The sequence below is a fragment of the Hypanus sabinus genome, chromosome 29 (assembly GCF_030144855.1).
Source record: "Hypanus sabinus isolate sHypSab1 chromosome 29, sHypSab1.hap1, whole genome shotgun sequence".
Lineage (NCBI taxonomy): Eukaryota > Metazoa > Chordata > Chondrichthyes > Myliobatiformes > Dasyatidae > Hypanus > Hypanus sabinus.
Genome location: NC_082734.1, coordinates 13,089,770 through 13,112,466, shown reverse-complemented (window position 1 = coordinate 13,112,466; position 22,697 = coordinate 13,089,770). Strand labels below are relative to the sequence as shown.

General features: G+C 45.8%; 1 protein-coding gene across 2 annotated transcripts in view; it reads right to left on the bottom strand.

Moving 5' to 3' along the window:
- Nucleotides 1-13,183, bottom strand: part of LOC132383010 (leukocyte antigen CD37-like) — a 62,154-nt gene extending 48,971 nt beyond the window's left edge. The window contains exon 1 of one of the 2 annotated variants that reach the window (XM_059953687.1): nucleotides 13,135-13,183. In XM_059953687.1, the coding sequence (XP_059809670.1) occupies nucleotides 13,135-13,136 (2 nt within the window). In that variant the 5' untranslated portion in view covers nucleotides 13,137-13,183. Of the gene's footprint in view, nucleotides 1-5,840; nucleotides 6,033-13,134 lie in introns of those variants that run through there. The other variant, XM_059953691.1, reaches the window with a different exon arrangement.
- Nucleotides 13,184-22,697: the final 9,514 nt, after the last annotated feature.

Below are 22,697 nucleotides of genomic sequence, written 5' to 3'. Positions count from 1 at the left end.
TCGAGGTAGAATAAGGTAAAACGACAACAGAATGCAGAATAAGATGTAACAGCTGCAGAGAAGGTGCACTGCAGATTAACAACAAGGCACAAGATCACAGAGAGGTAAAGAGTCCGATTTATCGTAGGGGGGGGAGGGGAATTATTAAATAGCATCCTCACCCAGGAACCTGGTATTGTTCCCTGCCTCACCAAATAGACCCAGGCGATACACACCATCCACTAGGATCGAGATGTCTCCCTCGTCCCTGGGCACTGCAACTCACAACCCAGATAATGAGATCTGCAGCCCCACCCAGGAGCTGGGCATTGCCCGCGTCTCAGCCCAGAACTCGGGCACTGGACTCCTTGGCCCAGGCCTGAGCCAACACCTTCAATGTCCGGGACCCAGGCCACTGTGGGAGAGTGTGGGACATCCAAGCAACCATCATGCGCACCTAGATAGAGAGTGATTGGATAACTTCACTCACCACAACTCTGAGCTGATCCTACAAGCTGCAGACTCACTTTCAATGGCTCTTTACAACTCATGCTCTCATTATTACTTTTGTTTTATTCGCGCACTTTGTCTTCTTTTGGAAATCGGTTGTTTGTCAGCCTTTACGTACAGTTTTCACAAATCCTATTATATTTCCTTATTTTCCTGTAAATATATCTCAAGGTAGTATATCACAATGTACAACATAGGTGCTTCAATAATAACATTTTACTTTGACATTGCCTGGGTTGTGGGTAGGCAACACAGAGACAAGGGAGATACCCAGGTCCTAAGTGGGGTGGGACATAGAGTATGTTTGGGGATAGAAGGTACATGACAGGGACAAGGCCATTAAGGAAGTGCAGGGGGCCACAGTTTGATGAAGAAGCAAAGGAAAATACAGATTTAATTTCACACCAAGCCACGTGCGAGGTTGTTAATATTTCGTCCAGCAATTTTGATTCCAACATTTGAGTCCTCTAAACCAGCATGCCTCATGATGTGTTCAGCATATAAATTAAATAAGTAGGGTGACAGTGTACAGCCTTGTCATACTCTTTTCCCAATCTTGAACCAGTTTGTTGTTCTGTGTTCAGTTCTAACTATTGCTTCTCGATCTTCGTACAAGTTTCTCATTAGGCAGATCAGATGTCGAGGTATCCCCGTATCTTTAAGGACTTGCCATAGTTTATTATGGTCCCACGCTGTCGAATGCTTTAAAGTAGTCAATAAAACATAGGTAAATATTTTTCTGGAATTCCCTCGATTTCTCCATTATCCAGCATCGGTTAGCAATTTGGTCTCTGGTGCCTCTGCCTCTGCTAAAAACAGCTTGTACATCTGGCAGTTCTCGTTCCATATACTGCTGGAGTTTTGTTTCAATGATCTTTAGCACTGCCTTGCTAGTTTGTGAAATCAGTGAAACTGTTTGGTAATTTGAACATTCCTTTACATTTCCCTTCTTGGGAATTGGGATATCAACTGATCTTTTCCAGTCTAAAGGCCGCTGTTGGATTTTCCAGACCTGCTGGCAAATTGCACGCAACACTTTTACAGCATCAGCTTTTAAATTTTTAAACAATTCAGCTGGAATCCTGTCTCATCCTCCAGCCTTACTATGTTTTCTATCGTCCATTCCATTTCACTTTCCAGAACGGCTGGCTCTAGGTCGATGGGGGAGACTTTGCAGCTGTCTTCGCTGTTGCGATCTTTCCTTGTACAATTCTTTTGATGTCTTCTGCTTCTGTAAGGTCCTTGCCTTCTTTGTCTTTTACTATACTCATTTTTGCATGAAATGTACCTTTGATTTCTCTAATCTTCTTGAACAGATCTCTTGTTTTTCCAATTCTGTTGGCTTCTTCACAGTGTTCCAAACTGAAGTCCACAAAGAGGGTCCATCATAGACCTCTAGTTCAGTGCAGAGCAGAGCAGTGAGCTGAACTATCCTGTCCCTTGCTTTGGGCCTTGACACTTGCCCATTTCAATATGACCCAGCACCTAAATCATCGTCCAAACACATTGCTTCGGTATGCTCTGGGGCCTGGACTCCGCCGCTTCGCTTCATCCTAATCCAATCTTTCCAATCCGGGCCCACCCCTAATTTGATCAAACCTCGGGTCTTCCTCGCTGTCAGCGATGACCCCGCTGCCTTGCCTCGCTACAGCTCTCCCACATCGAATTGCCTCCAGGTCCGAAGGGAAGTTACAGACGATTGTTTACCATGATTGTTTGCCAGATAAAGAGTGATTAACGAAGTATTTACTGTTTTCCTTGTTTAGCCACCAGCCAGAAGTCGCTGAGATTCGCCAGCACCACCTCAGACCTTTGCGCTACTTGCCATGAGAGCAGCTTTATTCGTCGCATGTGCAGGGAAACACACAGTGAAAAGCACTGTTTTGCATCAAATCAAGTCAGCGAGGATTGTGTTGGGCAGCTGTCGCTAATACTGCATCCACGACTCAGTAACCCTAATCCATGTGTCTTTGGAATGGGGGAGGAAACCGGAGCACCCGGAGAAAGTCCACGCGGTCATGGGGAGAGCAAAAGAACTCTTTACAGACTCTTTACTGCAAAGCGTGGCGTTAGCCACTGCACTACCGTACCGTACATTATAAACGTTTATAATGGACAACATTATAGACAATGTTTATAATGGACAACAAAACCCAGGTGGTTACAAGAAGAACATGCAAACTCCACAGGGACAGCAGGGGATGTCAGCATTGAACGCTCATTCCTAGAGCAGTGAGGCTTCAATACTTTCCTCTCTGTCATCTAATTTCCAATGAGTACCAGTCCAACCTGATCATTTTTTCCTCAAAAGACAACTGCTTCATTTCAAAAACAAATGACCCTCTTTCATCTTACTTACTGCCCAGTATGCCACTGGTATTTAGGGCAGCAATGAAGGCCCCCCTCCCCTCCAAAAGGACCACTTAAACCTCCAAGAGGACCACAACCTTGTCATAGGGTTTGGAGGCTTGTGTGTCTCAATGACACAGAGTCAGGGCCTTGTGCTTTGGCTCTTGGTAGAGGTGACCCTATGAAAAGACAGAGAGGGAGGACCCACATTTCTGCCCAGTATGCCACTGGCATTTATGGCAGCAATGAAGGTCCTCCATCTCTGGCGGTGCTCAGGGCTTCCTGCATCATAGCTTCCTCTCGGTTTTCACTACTGAAAGTCACACAAGTCCCAGGTGGAGACTCAGGAATACCGTTACACTCAGATGTAGAAGGATTCTTCATGGCTGTTTCCATTTCAATTTTGTTTTAACAGTCAGGGTTGTTAGCCCTGAGCTGAGCCCCTGAACCTGGAGGACCGGTGGACTATTCTTAGTTTATGCTCTGTCCTTTGGCCTGTTTGGCATGGGTGACCCTACCAAGAGTCGAAGCATAAAGCCCCGACTCCAGTCAACATAGCTCCCCGGATTATTGAGGTTCGCAAGCCTCCAAACTACGACAAGGTTGTAGTCCTCTTCTTTGATCTACCTTCTGTTCCACATCCTGTCCCACCAACATCCTGTATATTTGCAGCAAGAACTGTTCTATTTTTACGTTCGGTACACCTTGCAACAATGGCCAACATTTCATTTGCTTTCCGAACTGCTTACAATACCATTCTCTTATAAATTCTCAGGCAACATTCTACATCTATGTTCTGGAGTCTCTCTTTCAGGCAATGTTCTGCCTTCGCAATACTCTCTTCCTCACAGTAAAAGAGGGCATCAAAGACCTGCAGATGTTGGAACTGAGATAAAACATACACTCAGAGTCAATTTATTATGTTGTATGTTAATACAAATGAATAATTAGCCAATCACGTGGTAACAACTCAATGCATAAAAGCATGCGGACATGGTCAAGAGGTTCAGTTGGTGTTCAGACTAAACACCAGAGTGGGGAAGAAATGTGATCTAAGTGACTTTGATCGTGGAATGATTGTTGGTGCCAATAGACAGTAGGTGCAGAAGTAGGCCATTCACTGTGATCATGGCTGATCATCCACAATCAGTACCCCGTTCCTGCCCTCTCCCCATATCCCTTGACCCCGCTATCTATGAGAGCTCTATCTAACTCTCTCTTGAATGCATCCAGAGACTTGGCCTCCACTGCCTTCTGGGGCAGAGCATTCCACAGATCCACCACTCTCTGGGTGAAAAAGTTTTTCCGCATCTCAGTTCTAAATGGCCTACCCCTTATTCTTAAGCTGGCCTCTAGTTCTGGACTCACCCATCAGCGGGAACATGCTTCCTGCCTCCAGTGTGTCCAATCCCTTAATAATCTTACATGTTTCAATGGGGTGTTTTGAGTGGCTCAGAAAGTGCTGATCTCTTGAGATTTTCACCCTCAACGGTCTCGAGAGTTTACAGAGAACGGTGCAAGAAGCTAAAAACATCCAGTGAGCTGCAGTTCTGTGGGTGAAAACACTCCGTGAGTGAGAGAGGTCAGATTGGTTCGAGCGGGAAGGAAAGTGACAGTAACTGAACAACTTTGCGTTACAACAGTGTGTAACTGTTGAGCATCTCTGAAGAGAATCTTCAGAAGAGCATCTCTGAACGCACAACACATGTTGAACCTTGAAGCGGACGGGCTACAGCAGCAGAAGGTCATGAACCTCCAGGAGGCACCTAGTAAAAGTGGCCGCTAGATTGTACATTGCTGGGAAATCGGAGCAAGGGGAAGCTGAGTGGGGCCACCACAAAGACCACAATTTAGGGCTCTACCGCCACTGGGCAGGGAGACGCGGTTTGGGTGAGGAAGCCCCTTCCACGAGTGGTGACCGGCTCAAAGTCCCGGAATTCTCTGCCGGAGCTCTGTGGGTATGCCCACTCCTCGAGGACATGCAGCGGGCACAGAAGGCAACTCGAGAGCAAACAGGGAGGGGGCAATTAAATGCCAGCTCAAACCCCTGAAGCCCGCAAACTCCAAATGACTAATAAATAAACCCAACTGGCTGTATCTCTGTTTGGTTTGGGGGTGGGTGTGGCTGAACAGGATCGAAGTACATTGCATGGAGTTGCAAAATTAGTCAGATCCATCACCGGCACCAGTCTCCAAGACTTCTTCAAGGAGCGGTGCCTCAAAAAGGCAGTGTCCATCATTAAGGACCCCCACCACCCAGGACACTCCCTCTTCTCATTGCTACATCAGGAAAGAGGTACAGAAGCCTGAAGACACACTCAATGATTCAGGAACAGCTTCTTCCCCTCTGCCATCAGGTAGGAGGTACAGGAGCCTGAAGACACACACTCAGTGATTCAGGAACAGCTTCTTCCCCTCTGCCATCAGGTAGGAGGTACAGGAGCCTGAAGACACACACTCAGTGATTCAGGAACAGCTTCTTCCCCTCTGCCATCAGGTAGGAGGTACAGGAGCCTGAAGACACACACTCAGAGATTCAGGAACAGCTTCTTCCCCTCTGCCATCCGATTTCTCAACGGACATTGAACCCATGAACTCCACCTCACTACTGTACTTTATTTCTGTTTTTGCACTACTTATTTAATTTAACTATTTTATGTTTAAGACTAAAATGCAAAACATTTTATTTTACATACATTACATTAATATACATTATAATGTATACAATATAATGCATATACGTATATAATACATATACACACACACTTACTGTAATTCAGGTTTCATTTTCTATATTTATCATGTATCACATTGTACTGCTGCTGTAAAGTTAACTAATTTCACAACATATGCCGGTGATATTAAACCCAATTCTGGACATTTCTAGCATTTTCAGGGGCTAATTTTGGATCCCCATTTGAGCAAACTGTTACCCACTCGCTTCATAGGACTCACTCGTAGGCACTCTGCGTCCTCCCTACAATTTGCTTTCTCAATCTAACCTTTGTCTCTTTGGCCTCCTACAGCGCTCCAGAGATTTCAGCGTGTCGGCAGCAGAGCTTGGCTGCAATGCGCTCCTGTTAAATGAGTCACCAATGTGATCGATGGAGGCTCCGGGACTAAACCCAAAAGCAGTTACAGCTTGCCGGCTTGCTAATGACTCATACTCCCTGACAACTGCTTTCTGTCAGCCAAACCACATTGGTACATTACTGTCAGCTCCTGGGTGGTGATGGCATCTCAACAGTAAAGTCCGCTGTCCTACAGCCACAGTGACGCAGTTTCGATCCCAGCCCCCCCGGTGCTGACTGTGCACCGTGTTTTAACTTTCTCCCCGGGTTTCCCCCAGAAGCTGATGCATTCTAAAAAAAAAGCAGGTTTATCAGCTACTGTAAATTTTCCGTCGTTTGGGTGGGGGGGTGGTGGTGGAGTGAGTGGGTGGGGGTCGGAATTGATGAGCTCATGAGCCACGGGGTGGGGGGGCTACAGGGGAAAAAAGTAGGGGAGTCCTAGACTCGGTATGATTTTGTGCTCCAGCTGGGGGTTGTGGTAGAGGCTGACGTCACAGAGAGGTTTAGAAGACTGAGTTAGCACATGGATGTAAAAAAGATGGAGGGTTATCTGCTGTGTTGAGAGCCGACCATGGATGTTGTGTCCTCGCTGTCTGGATATATGGAGAGCCAGTGTGACAAGCTCCCCCTCTCCACACATCTGATGAACCCAACGGAGCAGCAGAGACTGATACAGTTTGGCTCCAACAGTGTCGCAGGATTTGCCAGTCAGTGTTAAACTCAATGCAGGGACTCCAGCTCCCGATCCTTCCCCGTGAGAGGGTATAGCCGCAAGGCAGTGGGGTTTCCTTCTCCTAGATGAGCTGGCATGCCCCATCGGCCAGAAGCGAGTGGTTTTAAGGTGCCGGTAACCCGCCTTTGCTCCTTCTCCTGTCAGTGGAAATGATTCCACCAAGGGCTAATTGTAAGGGGAAGGGTTAATTGCGCAGTAGGTTTACAGTGAACATTGTGGGCCAACGGGCCTGTACTGTGCTGTGAGCTATGTTGTATATCGGTGTCATAAGAAAAAGAATGAGAATATAACTGACTGTGCTGTCTGTGGCACCTTATGAAATGCTTTCTCAGAAATGAGAAAGCACATTTACACAACCTCACTCCGCTGGCTCGAACCTTGAAGCAGTCCACCAAATTTTTCTTACATAAAACCACACTCTCTGCCCAAACACTCTCTTAAGTAATCTACTATCACTTCCTCTATAACAGAAATGTGTCCGCTTAATATTTCCTGCTTTCTATCTCCTTCCATTTTTCTCATTAGTTTGACGATGCATCAGCAATTTCAGGAAGCCACTGGGGAGATCTGGAAGAGCAAAGTGCCAGTGCATATTCCCACTCTGATCCTCAGACAATGGTGACAGAGACATATGAGGATCGTTGAGGACATGCAGCATAGATACAATCCAACCAGAAAGTCATACACCAGGAAATTAGGCCATTCAGCCCATCGATTCTGTGCCAACCATCAATATATTAACTTCAAATTTATTTTTTTTTAACACATTTTTTTCTACCCACATTCCCATCAATTCCCTCCAGATGCCACTACTTACTTACAAGAGGGGAAAATCGAAGTGGCTAATTGATCTACCAACCGACACGTCTCTATAAAACCATAAAGTATAGGAGCAGAATTAGGCCAGTTCTGCTCCGCCATTCGATCTAGGCTGATCGCTTTTTCATGCCCCATTCTCCTGCCCTCTCCTTGTGTCATTTAACCCATTTGCCATTCAAGAACCTGTCAACCGTTGCCTCAAATCCATGACCTCCACTGCCCGCTGTAGTAACAAATGCCGCATTTTCAGAAAAAGAAGAAGTTCCTGCTTATCTCAGCTCTAAAGGGACGTCCCTTTATTGTGAGGCTATGCCATTGGATCCTAGACTCTCCTACTAGCGGAAACATCCTCTCCGCGTCCACTCTACCCAGGTCTTTCAATATCCAGTAGGTTCCCATATCACCATCCCCATTCCTCTTAACTCTATCCAGTGCAGACCCAGAGACATCAAGCGCTCCTCATACATTAAGCCTCTCGTTCCTGGGGAGCATCCTTGTGAACGTCCTCCAAGGCCAGCACATCTTTCCTTAAACACTGGGCTTACAATTGCTCACCATATTCCAAATGCAGCCTGACCAACGCCTCACCAACACACCTTTGCCTTTATGTTCCGGTCCCCTTGACTATAAATGCTAATGTTGCATTTTTAGTATCCTCTCAACGTGCAAATTAACCTTAAGGGAATCCCGTACAACACGAGAGGAAAGCAGAGCATTCAGAAGGATCTCTGCAGGAAGCATGCACGTGCTGGATGCAGATAGGACAGGAAGTCAGGCTTGAAGCTGGCTCACTCCACCACCATATCCCAAAGTTATTCTCAAAAATCTGAAAGGTGGAGATAAGAATTCTGACAGATTTTTAGGGGGAAAAGGGGCTAATAAAGAGTTGGTCGTTTACAAAACTGGATTGAGGAATTAATAATTAGGTAACAGATGGAAAGTGAATTAAAAGGTTTATTTTGCATCAGTCTTTACAATAGAGGACGCTTCTGTTTTGCAAGTCCAAAGTATTAAGCTAATTAAAAGGAAAAGATGGGTCCAAAATGTGATTCTAACTTCATTTGTTACTTTAAGTAAGGCGTGCACATATCATGATGTATGCAATTCACATTTTTTTACATATAATCCGTAATGAATTTTTTAAACAAATAAAGAATGCTTAATCTACACACACACACACACACACACAATCACTCAACTATCACTTAAATATTAAATACAAACACTGCTCCCTGCTTAACTATAAACTCCAACTCTATATGGAATGCACCTCATCTATAGACACAGTCTATATAATACAATTACTATACAGGCAACCACATCATAGTAATTTTTTTAAATTGTTCCATTCAGGCCTAAAGATCTAATTGCTGTGGAAGACTTCTTACTCTTGTGAGATAACTTCTTTCCTGACAAAGGAGGTTCACTCTGCTTGGCAGTTTAGACTCGTGGTGGTTGAAGGCGTTGACTCTGAGACGGCAGGAAGTGGTTCTGACAGCTCTGGGCACCTTTCTTCTTCCTTTTTCTTCTTCAAGTTTGTGCATCTTCATCTTGGGAAGGTGCATTTAATTCACTGGCGTATTAATGCTTCTACTGCTCCCTTTATGATCTGATCTCTCCTCTTAGTTTGCACATCCACAGCATCATCTGACGAATCCTCCGTTTTCGAATCTCCATTGACTCCTGTCTTTTTGGCCTTCCGTTCATCCAGCTGGGCCTTGGGCTTTGCATCTACCTTTACAAGCAGCTTTTTGTCTCCTGCTTGAAGTTCCTTAACACACACACAGAGTAGATTCTGGTTTTTGAAACTCAAAAGCCAAATGTTTTCAACTTTCCTGAAGCTCCTTGAACTCTCTTCCAGCTTAAAACCAAACTGCATTTCACTAGTACCAATTTCGCAAGTAACTGCCTGATTAGCACATCAGAAGCTTTTCCAGATATGTTGCCTACAAAAACCATTGCCTACCGCTGCCTTTGTCAGTTTCACAATCCCTCTGAGCAGCATGGTCCTTCCTTGGTCCAATATGCTTTCCAACCAGAGGCTCAGAGATTAGCACTAAAAGCTGGTTGTCTACTGCTGGGAAATAGTTCACGGTGTTTGGAATGGAGACCTTTGTGGCATCATCCAGTACCTTTCTTAATTCACTTTCAGTTGACTCTATTGCAGGGGATGTGGCATGCCAATGGTGGATGGATCTCCAATCAAGTTGCCAATCTGCAGTTGTTTGATGTATGTGAGCGCCTGACACAACAGTAACACTATTTGTTTGGCTAGGCAGGTTTCTGTTTAGACATTGCAATTTTGTTCAAGCTCACTTTCATTCCTGACCGCAACTCAATTGCATCTCTGTCTGCAGTTTCCATTGATACGGCAATTTCAACTGTTCTTTTAAATGTGAATTGTGCTTCGGGTAGGATCTGTTTTTCAATGCTTGCTTTCAGATTCCACAAATGAAACAACCTCAGCTAATCATTAAGCCCATCTTGGAACTGACAATGCTCAGACAATCACTTCAATTCAGTCACGTACACTGAAATAAACTCCCCTTCCTTCTGATTCCACTCAGGAAACCTAAAGTGCAGTACAATCAACGGCTTTGGTTCTAAGTTACTGCATTACTTTCACATTATCAGCAAAGCTCGTTTCTGCTGGTTTGGTTGGAGCAGTCAAACTCCTAAGTAGACCGTACGTTTTCCCATCCAATGCACTCAGCAAAATTCGTATTTGTTTCTCTTTGGCTAGTTCATTTGCTTTAAAATATTGCTCCATCCATTCAGTATATAAAATCCAGTCATCTGTTATGTCATCAAATGTATCCACCTTTTTTTTCGCTTTTTTTATTAGCATTATCTCCCAGTACTCACTGTTTATGAACATGTGAGTTCTTCTATTTTCTGCCTTTTTTAAAAACTCGACTGTCTCTTCACATGCTGTGTTTTTTCTTAAAATACTCTACCACTTTTCGCTGAGCTTTAACAGGTCAGTAACCATCTCAGGTTAGCTTTCAAAATACCTCACTGCCACTGTTTTATATTGTCACTCCAAAACATTAAACGAATTAAACAGATGGGAGTACAAAATGTGATTCTAACTTCATCTTTAAGCGAAGAACACACATATCATATAGTAGTATCATGACTAATACACATTTTTACATATAACCTGTAATGATTTAAACCAATAAAGAATGCTTAATCAACATATTTACCATAGTACTCAAATATTACCAAAGTATTAAATACACAACAGACACCAGTAACATCATAGGAATATCTGCAAACCGGTGACGGGAAGGGAGGGAGAACCTCAGGAAAATCACAGTTAGAATGGAAGCAGTACTGAGAAAACTAAGGGAAAACAGATCCCAGGGCTCTGAGCGTTTTTAAAGTTTCTAGTCGGATCGATGATCAAGTCAAGTCACTTTCTTTGCCATTACGACCATAACTGCTGGTACAGTACATAGTAAAATGACTCAACGTTTTTCAGGACCATGACACAGCACAAAAACTAGACTGACCACATTAAAAAACAACACAGAAAAAAAAACCACACTAGATTACAGACCTATCCAGGACTGCATAGAGTGCACAAAGCAGAGCAGGCATTATAATAAATAATAAACAGGACAATAGGGCAATAGGGTGTCAGTCCAGGCTCTGGGTATTGAGGAGTCTGATAGCTTGGCGGAAGAAACTGTTGCATAGTCTGATCGTGAGAGCCTGAATGCTTCCGGTGCCTTTTCCCAGACGGCAGGAGGGAGGAGTTTGTATGATTGGTCTTAATGATAGATTGATCTTAACTTTCCAAAATCCTCTCAATTCAGAGTATGTTCCATTAATTTGGAAAATAGCAAACATAACACCTTTACTCAATAGGGGAAGGAAGCTGAAAGCAGGAAACTGCAAGCTTGTGACACTTCACATTTGTCACAAGGAAACCATTAGTATCTACTATTGAAATCAGCACGCAAAGCACTTGGAAAAATACTAAGTCATCAGGGTTATCTCACACACACACACACACACGCACGCACGCACACACACACACACACACACACACACACACACACACACACACACCTTGGAGGAATTCAGCAGGCCAAGAGGCATCTATGAAAAAGAGTAAACAGTCGACGTTTCAGGCTGAGACCCTTCATCTGGACTGGAAAAAAGATGAATAGTCAGAGTAAGAAAGATAGAAGATAAGGAGTCATCAGGGTTTTGTGATACAGATTAACTCAACGTATTGGAGACCGTTGAAGTGGTAGTATTGGGAGTGTTGATGTCCAGTGAGATCTTAGGGTGCAAGCCCACTGCTCCCTGAAAGAGGCAACACAAGTAGTGAGGTAAAGAGGTCATACAGCATACTCAAATTAATTAGTTGGAATATTGAGTGGTGGGGTGGAGATACGACTCTACCAAAGGAGGTGGAAGGTGCTCCTTCCCTCCACTGGCCTGCAGGTCACCCTTGGACAAGGTGTAGCCCCTGCTTAGAGCCCCCAACCCAATCAGACTCACGTGAAGCCATGGGAACAGGTAGTAGATGGTCGTATGAGCAGTTGGTCCATATCACAAGTCCTGGTTATGCGACCACTGACAATCTCTGAAGAGTATTGGTAATGGCTGGGGTCACCTGTCTTGTGAAGACACTGCCCAGAAGGCGGCAATGGCAAACCACTTCTGTAGAAAAAATCTGCCAAGAATAATCACGGTGGCGGAAAGGTAATGGTCACCCATGCCGTATGAAGTGGCGCATGACGACAACGATGACCCAGTGTAAAAGCTGGGAAGACACTTTGCAGTTGTATACCACATTGGTTAGGCCACATTTAAAGCAACATCTCCCGTGTTGGTCACCACGTTACAGGAAGGATGTGGAAGCTTTGGAGAGGGTGCAGAAGAGGTTCACCAGGATTTGCCTGGATTAGAGAGCATCAGCCTTAAGGAGAGGTTGGCCAAACTTGGACTGTTTTCTCCGAAGTGTTAGAGGAACAATAGGATAGACATTGATGAAATTATGAAATCCGTGGATGGAGTAGCCATTCAAGCCATAATTTTCAAATACAAGAGGGCTTAGGTTTAAGGTCAGAGGAGGAAATTTAAAAGGAGATGAGGAAACCTTCTGCACATTGAGATTGGTGGGAGCCTGGAAGACAAAGCCAGGACAAGCGCTGGAACGTTTAAGCGATGTTTAGACAGACAATGGACAGGCAGGGAATGGAGGGATACAGAACATGTGTGGGCAGTTGCGATTAGTTCAGGCTAGCACCATTTTGGGCAGAAGACTCTGTTCCTGTTTGTACTGTTCTATGTTTCATATGTAAGTAACATGCACTGTGGATAAAGGGAAAGTGGTTGATATCATATATTTGGATTTCCAAAAAATACTTGATAAGGCGCTGTACTGAAAACCATTGCAGAACATTAAATTTCACAATGTAGGAATTTATACTGGGTGGGAGATTGGTCGGATGACAGGTGACACATTTCAATTTACTCTTTGTGCAGTGTTGTGCCGCAGTGCTCCAGCCTTGGATTTTTACAGTTCATACAGCAGTGGGCAAAAGTTTTAGGCATGTATATGTCAGGGGTGATTGATAAGTTTGTGGCCTAAGGTAGAAGGAGTCAATTTTAGAAAATCTAGCACATTTATTTTTCAACATAGTCACTTACATTTACACACTTAGTCCAGCGGTTGTGGAGCATATGGATATTAGACCTCAGAAAGTGTCCACAGCAGGGCTGATTGATAAGTTTGTGGCCTAAGGGACAAGGAGATGAGTTATACAGTTCTCGTTACATCCATATGCAGGACAACTCTTCAAGTGATTATGCAGAAAGTTTGAAGTCAATAACTCAACTCCTTCTACCTTAGGCCACGAACTTATCAATCACCCCCCTAAGACTTCTGCACAGCACTGTAGTAATTTTATGTATCGCACTGCACAGCTGTCGCAAATAAAAAATAAATTTCATGACATGTGAGAGTGCTGATAAACCTGATTTTGATATGGGGTCTCTATTGTGGACTGAGACTGGGAAAGGGGCAGGGAGAAGGAAGTCCTGGTTGGGAAGAGGGGAAGGGAGAGGGGAGGGAGCAGGAAGCACCAGAGAGACATTCTATAATGATCAAAAAAACAATTGTTTCGAATCAAATGACCTTGCCTGGTGTTTCAGGACTGGATGTGTCTGTACCCACTCCTCACGCACCCCGACTGCCCCACTACCTCTTGTCTACATCTGCTGCACTCCACTCTGCCCCGCTCCACTCTGCCCCGCTCCACTCTGCCCCGATCCACTCTGCCCCGCTCCACTCTGCCACACACCACTCTGCCCCGCTCCACTCTGCCACTCTCCACTCTGCCCCGCTCCTCTCTGCCCCGCTCCACTCTGCCACACTCCACTCTGCCCTGCTCCACTCTGCCCCACTCCACTCTGCCCCGCTCCACTCTGCCCCGCTCCAGTCTCAAAATTCCCAACAACCTTTGCTCCTGCCAGGTTTTCAAACTCTGTCTCCCTCCACATTGACAGATACAGTACAGTACAAAAGTCTTAGGCACCATAGCTATACACATTTGCCAAAGGCTTTTGCACAGTACCGTATAAATGAAGGAACTGAAAAAGTTCTGTTTGCTAAATTTTGTTAATGATAAATAAACACATTTTGAAAAGGACACATGGAAGTTACAAGGTCAAAGTAAATTATCAAAGTACAATATGCCATCATATACTACCCTGAGATTATCTTCTTACAGGAATTTACAGGAAAATAAAGAAATACAATATAATTTACAAAAATTTATACATAAACAAAAACTGATAAACAACCAATGTGCGTAAGACAATCTATGCAAATAAAACTAAATAAATTATTCCAGGAACATGAACTGTAGAGACCTTGAAATTTAGTCTGTGGGTTGTGGGATCAGTTCAGAGTTGAGGTGAAAGAAGTTAACCACACTGGTTCAGGAGCCTGATAACTGTTCCTGAACCTGGTGGTGTGGGATCCAAGGCTCCTGTACTTCCTGGAAAGAGAGCTGTTCCTCTCTCAACAGTTAACAGTTAATGAATATAGGCAGCAGACAGTTTTCTGGGTAATGGAGTATAATGGATGAATAGGGTCTTCAACAAGGGTGAAAAGTTTCTAGGGTTGGTGGAAAGGTTGAAGACACTCACTGGCTAACAATTGTCCATATACTTGACGTAAAATAGATCTAGAATCTCTTTTGCAGGCCTCACCTTCCCTATCTACATATGCTTCCCAGACACACCTCCTTCTCTTCCTTACCTTAAAGGAAAATGTTTCAAAGTTTCAAAGTCAGTTTATTACCAAAGTGTGTACATGACACCATGAACCACCTTGAGATTCATTTTCTTGCCTGCATTTACAAGAAAATAAAGGAATAGAACATAGAACAGTACAGCACATTACAGGCCCTCCAGCCCACAATGTTGTGCCGACCCTCAAACCCTGCCTCCCATATAACCCCCCACCTCAAATTCCTCCATATACCTGTCTAGTAGTCTCTTAAACTTCACTAGTGTGTCTGTCTCCACCACCGACTCAGGCAGTGCATTCCACCCACCAACCACTCTCTGAGTGAAAAACCTTCCTCTAATATCCCACTTGAACTTCCCTCCCCTTACCTTAAAGCAAGAATACAACTGAATTTATGGGAAAAAAAACTATATGTACTTTAAAACTGACAAGCAATGTGTAAAAGACAAATTGTGCAAACAAATACTGAACACAAACATAGGTTGTAGAGTTATTGAAAATCGATAGTTATGGATTAAGTTCAGGGTTGAGGTGAGTGAAGTTATCCATGCTGATTCAGGAGCCTGACGGTTCAAGGGTAAACCCGGTGACCTGAGGCTCCTGCCCGAGAAGAGAGCTTGGGCTGGATGGTGGGAACCCTTGATGATGGATGCTGCTTTCTAGTGGCAGTGCTCCTTGTAAAAATACACTGGATGCTGGGGAGGGCTTTGCCTGTGATGGACTGGGCTGTATCCACCACGTTCTGCAGGCTTTTCCGTTCTTGGCGTTTCCATACCAGTCCGGGTTCACTCCACAGTGCACCTATAGAAGTTTGTCAAAGTTTTTAGGTGACATGCTAAATCTACGCCAACTGCTAGTAAAGTAGCTGAGTGCGAGCTCGCGAAACAGCTCCTCCTTTTCTTTCCAGACGTGTTACACATTACGTTTCGGATAACCAGCCACGTATCCCACCTTCGCCTTCTTCGTGATGGCATTTGCATGCTGGTCCCAGGTCGAATGCTCTGATATGGTAACACCAAGGAAATTACAGCTACTGGCCCTCTCCACCTCCAATCCCATAATGTGGACTGGCTCACGGACCCTCGGCTTCTTCTGCTGCAGTCAATAATCGCCTGTATGGTCTTGCTGACGTCGAATGAGAGGCTGCTACGAATACTCAGCGGGTCAGGCAGCAGGTGTGGAGGGGAAAGCTGGTAACATTTCCAGTTCCTGATATCAGAACCGGGAAAATGTTTAAAAAAAAGAAACAAGTTTCAAATTGCTGCGAGGAGGTGGGAGGGTGGGGAGATTAAAGGGGAAGGTCTATGGGAGGATAAAGAGTTGTTAGTTTCATGTGGCGTTGGTGTGGGCTGCAGCAACGTAATAATGGGGAAGACAAACATGAAATAGCCAGAGAAAGAAAGATAAGGCTGAAAATATGGGATACGTGGCTGGTTATCCGAAATTAGTGTGTAACGCATCTGGAAACAAAGCAAAATACCATTTCTTGAGCACACTCAGCTACTTTGGAACACTGGAGACAGTCCAGGACAGAGGTCAGATTGGAAATGGGAAACAATAGACAACGGGATCTTATGAGAAACCAAGCAGCTGGAGGAACTCAGAGAGAGTCGATGTGTTGGGTTGAGACTGGGTGTGGGGATGGACACTCAGACTAACAGGCAGTAAAAGCTTAGGGTCACCTTAACAGACTGAACGTAGATGTTCTTTGGACGAGACAGCGGTCGGTGCTACCCCTGGGTGGCACTGTACTGGGGTGGCGGGGTTAGCGCAATGGCTTCACAGTGCTGGTGGTAAAATCCGAGGTTCAGTTCCCTCCGCTGTCTGGCAGGAGTTAATGCGTTGCACCAGTGAGCGCTCGGGTTTCCACCCACATTCCAAAAAGACACACAGTGAGAGTTAGTGAACTGCAGGCATGGTATGTTGGCGCTGTCAGCGTGGTAACATTTGCAGGCTGCTGAACACAGTTCTTGCTGATTTAATTTGACACAAAACGAGGCACTTCTCTGTATGCCTCAACATACAAAGAAAGCTAACATTTTTTTTAAATCTCCGATTCACAACTCCGGAGGCCTTATTTCCACCGTGGCCCAAGATCTTCTCTGCTTAACCGTGTAGGCTTCCCTCACTACAAGGCACACGAGCAGAATTAGGCCATTCGGCCCATCCAGTCTGCTCTACCATTCCATCATGGCCGATTTATTATCTCTCTCAACCCCATCCTATATGATAACCGGCTGCTGTAAGTTACCCATTAGCCTGGGCGAGTGACGAGAGAATTAACTGGGGATTTGATGGGCACGTAAGTTACAGGTCTACAAGGGAACGGGAAATGGGTTTGATCAGATTGCTCGGCAGGGAACCAATGGGCTGAATGGTCTCCTTCTGGGCGGTAATAAGTAAGCGGGCTCTACAAGGTGGTCTCCCAACCCGAGTTCGGTCTTTGTGGCCTCAAGACAGGTGAGCAGCCGTTGTGGTTGCACAAGAAGGCGAATGGGGACGGAAGACGGCTTCTGGTTTCTGCCCCCTTCCTTTCCAGTTCTGACAGAGGGTCTCGGCCCAAAACATCGACTGCTCATTCCCCTCAATAGACGCCGCCCGACCGGCTGAGTTCACGCAGCAGTGTGTGTGGCTTGAGATCTCCAGCATCTGCAGAGTTTGTTGAATTTGTTTATTTTGTGATATTTATTGTCATCACATAAACTGTTTACTCTGGGAGCTTCATGGAAGCAAACAATTTCAGTGTAATTGACGATAATCTAGTCCAATCGAGTGTGCACTCTAGTAGATGGCCTCAGATTCTCCACATTACGCTCAGCAGCCACTTTGTTTGGGACCTCCTGTACCTAATAAAGTGGCCACAGAGTGCGTATTCGCAGTCATCGAAGTGTTGACTGTTCAGAGGTGCTCCTCTGCACACCACTGTTGTCAGCACGTGTCACCTTCCTGTTCGCCTGAAACCGCCCGGCCGCTCCCCTCGGATCTCCCTCATCGGCAAGGCGCTTTTGCCCACAAATCTTTTTGGATCTTCGCACCATTCTCTGTGAACCCTAGAGAATGTTGTGTGTGAAAACTCCAGGCGATCAGCAGTTCCTGAGAAACTCAATCTGCCCCCGTGTGGTGTCAACAATCGTTTCGTTGTCCAAGCCACTTTTTCCCCCCAACTCTAATGTTTGGTCTGGACAGCAACTGAACCTCGTGACCAGGTCTGCATGCTTTTATGTACTGAGTTGCTGCCACGTGATTGGCTGATTAGATACTTGCATTAACAAGCAGGTGTACAGGTGTACCTAATAAAGTGGCCACTGAGTGTACAGTCCATTTGCCATGTTCTCACCCATTGAGGCAGACTGTCTGTCCCCTCTTAGAGAAACACGACCTGGAGTAACACTCAAGCACTTAATACACCTGTTCCCACCGGCTTCGAAAGGGTGACAATCACACAGAGCCTGAGAGAAGCAGGGCAAGCTGTCTCATTAACAATGACACTCACATTCACAGTGATGGAGTACTTTGAGAAGGTGGTCATGGCCAGGATCAACTCCCTAAACAAGGACCTGGACCCTCTGCAATCTGTCTGTGGCCACGGACGGTCTTTAGAGGTTGCAGTCTCACAGTCTCTCCACCAGGGCAATAGCAATACACACACACACTCACACACACACTCACACACACATACACACAGACACACACAGGCACACACACACCCCCACACACACACACACACACACACACACACACACACTCACACACACACTCACACACACACACATACACACTCACACACACACACACACACACACACAGACACACACACACACACTCACACACACACCCCACACCACACACACACACACACTCTCACACACTCACACACACACCCCACACCACACACACTCACACACACTCACACAGACACACACACACACACTCACACACACACACCCCACACCACACACACACACTCACACACACTCACACACACACCCCCACACACACACACACAGACACACACACACACACTCACACACACACACACACACTCACACACACACACACACACGGCTGATATTAATGATTACAGCTCAGCGTTCAACACAATCATACCCTCAGTTCCGATCAACAAGCTCCAAAATCTGGGCCCCCGTAACTCCCTCAGCAACTGGGTCCTTGACCTCCTCACTGGGAGACCACTGCCAGGTACCATCTCCTTGCTGACAACCAACACCGATACACCTCAGGGGTGTGTGCTTATCCCACTGCTCTCCTCTCCCTACACCTACGACGCACAATCTCAGATGGGAACGGGGAGGCGTACACCAGTGAGATAGATCTGCTGGTTGAGTGGCGTCTCAGCGACAACCTTGCCCTCAATGTCAGTAAGACCAAAGAAATGATTGTGGACTATAGGAAGGGGATGTTTAGGAAACACATACCAGTCCTCTTTGAGGGACCAGCAGTGAGCAGTTATAAATTCCTGGGTGTCAAAATTTCTGAAGGGCTATCCTGGCCTAACATCTTTACAAAGAAGGTGTGGCGATGGCTAGACTTCATTAGGAGTTTGAGGAGATTTGGTATGTCACCAAAGACTCCAGCGCGTTTTTACAGATGTACCGCGGAGAGCCTTCTGACTGGTTGTATCACTCTCTGGCACGGAGGGGCCACCGCACAGGATCGGAGAAAAGCTGCAGGGGGTGACGGACCCAGCCAACACCATCGTGGGCACCTTCAAAGGGCAATGCCGCAAGGAAGCAGCATCCATCACCAAGGGCCCCCATCACGGGGTCTCTTCTCACTGCTACCTCAAGGAAGAGGTGCAGGAGCCTGAAGGCCCACAGTCAATGTTTTAGGAACAGCTTCTTTCCCTCCGCCATCAGATTTCTGAACAGACAATGAATCAACCAATGAACACTACAGCACCTCACTATTTGGGCTCTCTTTTGACTCTACATATTACAGGTAAATAGTGCTATATAGCACTTATTACACAACATATATATTATATATATATGTTATGTGTTATTCTAATATATAGTTCTATGTATTGCACTTTATTGCTGTTGCAAAACAGCAAATTTTGTGACATATGCCAGTGATTAAACTTCATTCTGAACCTGCTTCTGAAGGCTGGAGAGAGGGAAAGAGCCGGAGCTGGTAAAGATGACTGCTTTTTGTTACTTATACATTACATTATTTGCATGCTAATCATACCTTTTCAATCACACACAGCCAAATCTCCAATCACACCTTCATAATTCCCCTTATCTGAGTTAAGATACAAGTTTCGCATTGGTGCATAACTTTCAAACTTAAATGTAAAATTCTACCGCATATTCTATCGCTCTTCCCCAAAGGCCTTTTTATGACAAGATTATCAATGAACCATTTCTTAGTGCACAAAACACAGGGGTTCCCGACCTTTGACACCAATACCGTCAAGCAAGGGGTCCGTGGGCACCAGGTTGAGACCCCACAATCTAAAATACTGTTCTCTCTGATTGGTTCCTTAACATAGTGAAGTAGAAAAGCACCTCGTGTGCATTCGAAGAATTCACCTTCCGTTTAAATTTGTCAATTCTGTGTGACTGAGGCACTCACTGCCTGCCGCAGGTAGCTCTCGTTTACCCCGTCAAATGCTACACACGGCCCTGCATCTACCATATGGCAGTTGCCCCAAATTGTTTTTAAATTCGGCAGCATGTACTCTGACACCATTTTAGCATTAATATCTCCCTTTATCAACGATACGACACCACCCCCTTTCCTTCCCTGTCCAAAATATCAAATATCCTAGAGAGTATTCGGTTCCCACCCCCCGATTCCCTCTCCTCCCCATTCTTCCTCGCTAATCCCCGTATCTTTCTCTCTTTCTTCCCTCCTTCTCGATCCTTTCTCTCTCTCTCCTGTATAATTTCTCCTTTTCTTTCTCTACCTGATTCTCTCCTCCTATTCCGCCCTCTTTATTTGGTCTCTCTCTCTCTCTCTCTCTCTTTCCTGCCCTAGATTCTTTCCCCCGCCTCTCCCGATTTTTCTTTACTTCTCTCCCCGAATCTATATTTCTCTCACTCTCTCTCTCTCTCTCTCTCTCTCGCTACGCCGATCTGATCCCCGGCTTTGCCACCTCTGCCCCTCACCTTGCGAAAGAAAAGTTTCTCCGCAAACTCACCGCCGACGTCGCCGGTCTCTGCCACTCCCCATTGGTCCACTTCGCACAATCGGGGGCAGCACAGGCTCAGCGTTTGATCGACAGCCCGCCCAACCAATCAGCTGAACGGGGGCGGAAGAGCGGGACCCACCCGCAACCAACCATAATATCGAGAGCGCAGCCAGGAGGCGGGATCGTATTATAGTCCAGCCCTCGGGCACACTTGCACAGCGAGATTCCCTCCAACCAATAAAACCAGTAACTCCTGAATATTCTGAAACTCATTGGAAATATGATCACCTGAAAGTTTAATGATGTTTCTCTTTCCACAGAGGCAGCCTGATAGTGATCTGCTCAGCATTGCTGATTTGGAAAGGCCTAGCACCTTTGCCCTGCCTGCAAAGAGCAAAATTTCCGGGTAGCCAAACGTTTTAACTCCACTCCCCATTCCCATGCAGATCCATGGCTTCCTCTACTGACGTGATGAGGCCACTTTGCTACTGCTGCAGGAGCAACACCTCATATTCAGTCCGTCTCAGTAGCCTCCAACCTGACGAAATGAAACATCGATCTCTCAAACTTCCAGTGATTTCTCCCCCCTCCCCTTCTCTATTTTTCCATTCCCTATTCTGGTCGTCCCCCCACTCCGCACCCCTTCTCATCTCCTCACCTGCCTATTGTCTTCCTCCGGTACCCCCCCCCCCCACCTTTCTCCCACAGTCCACTCTCCTCTCCTATCAGATCCCTTCTTCCTCAGCTCATTACCTTTTCCACCTATCACCTCCCAGCTTCTTACTTCATCCCCTCCCTTCCACCCACCAAGCTTCCCCCTCTCCCAGTTTTAGCGAGCGCATGCCAGATCGTACTCCTCCGCCCGCACCTCCTTCGTCTGGGTTCCTCCCCTTCCTCTCCAGTCCTGATGAAGGGTCTTGGCCCAAAATGCCAACTCTATTCCTCTCCATAGACGCTGCCTGACCTGGCGAGTTCTTCCGGCATTTTTGTGCGTGATCCTTCCTTCTTCAAACCCATTCCGGTCCTCTTTTGCTTGCACAGTGAGAGCACCTTCCCCAAATGGTCTGCAGGAGTTCAAGAAGACAACCAACTTATCCAGGGAAAATTGAATGGATATTAAATTTTACATCTACCAGCTACACCCTCTCCTGAGAAGAGCTAAAAATATTATGTCGGCTGGAGCTGGGATCGTACTGCATCCGGACATTAAAAATACCCAATATCAGAAACGTTAGTGGCATAGGAAGTTAACTCTCCACAGCGGTGGCCCTGTGAATCGTTCAATATGCATAAGTAAATGATTCAGCAGGCCACAACGCATCCAGGTCTGGAATGGCTTTTACACCCTAACCAACAGTTTGTACAACTGCAATGTGACATCGCCCGGTACAGAAAGAAGAGGGTCTCTCGGGGGATCTCCTGGTCCACTTGCTCCTGGGCCTGGCCAAGCTGGCCACTCATGGGTCAGGGAGGCAAATAATCAAGGGCTCTGCGTCAGGGTCGTTGGTTGTCAGTCATATCCAACAATGACACAAGACCTGTGCGGGAGAGCTTTCAGAGTGGAAAAGCCCATACACCCTCATTAGGATTAGGATTAGGATTATGCAGGCCATGGGAAAACAATCCCTACTGTGTTAATTGATCGCATTACTGGACTCTGTCACTTTGATTTGGCCTATGCTTTCATTAACCCGGTCCAACGCCACTTGCCTTCTACTCTTGGGATCTATGACTGATTTGAGTGGTGGGGTGGAGATATGTCTCTACCAAAGGAGGTGTAAGGTGCTTCTTCCCTCCACT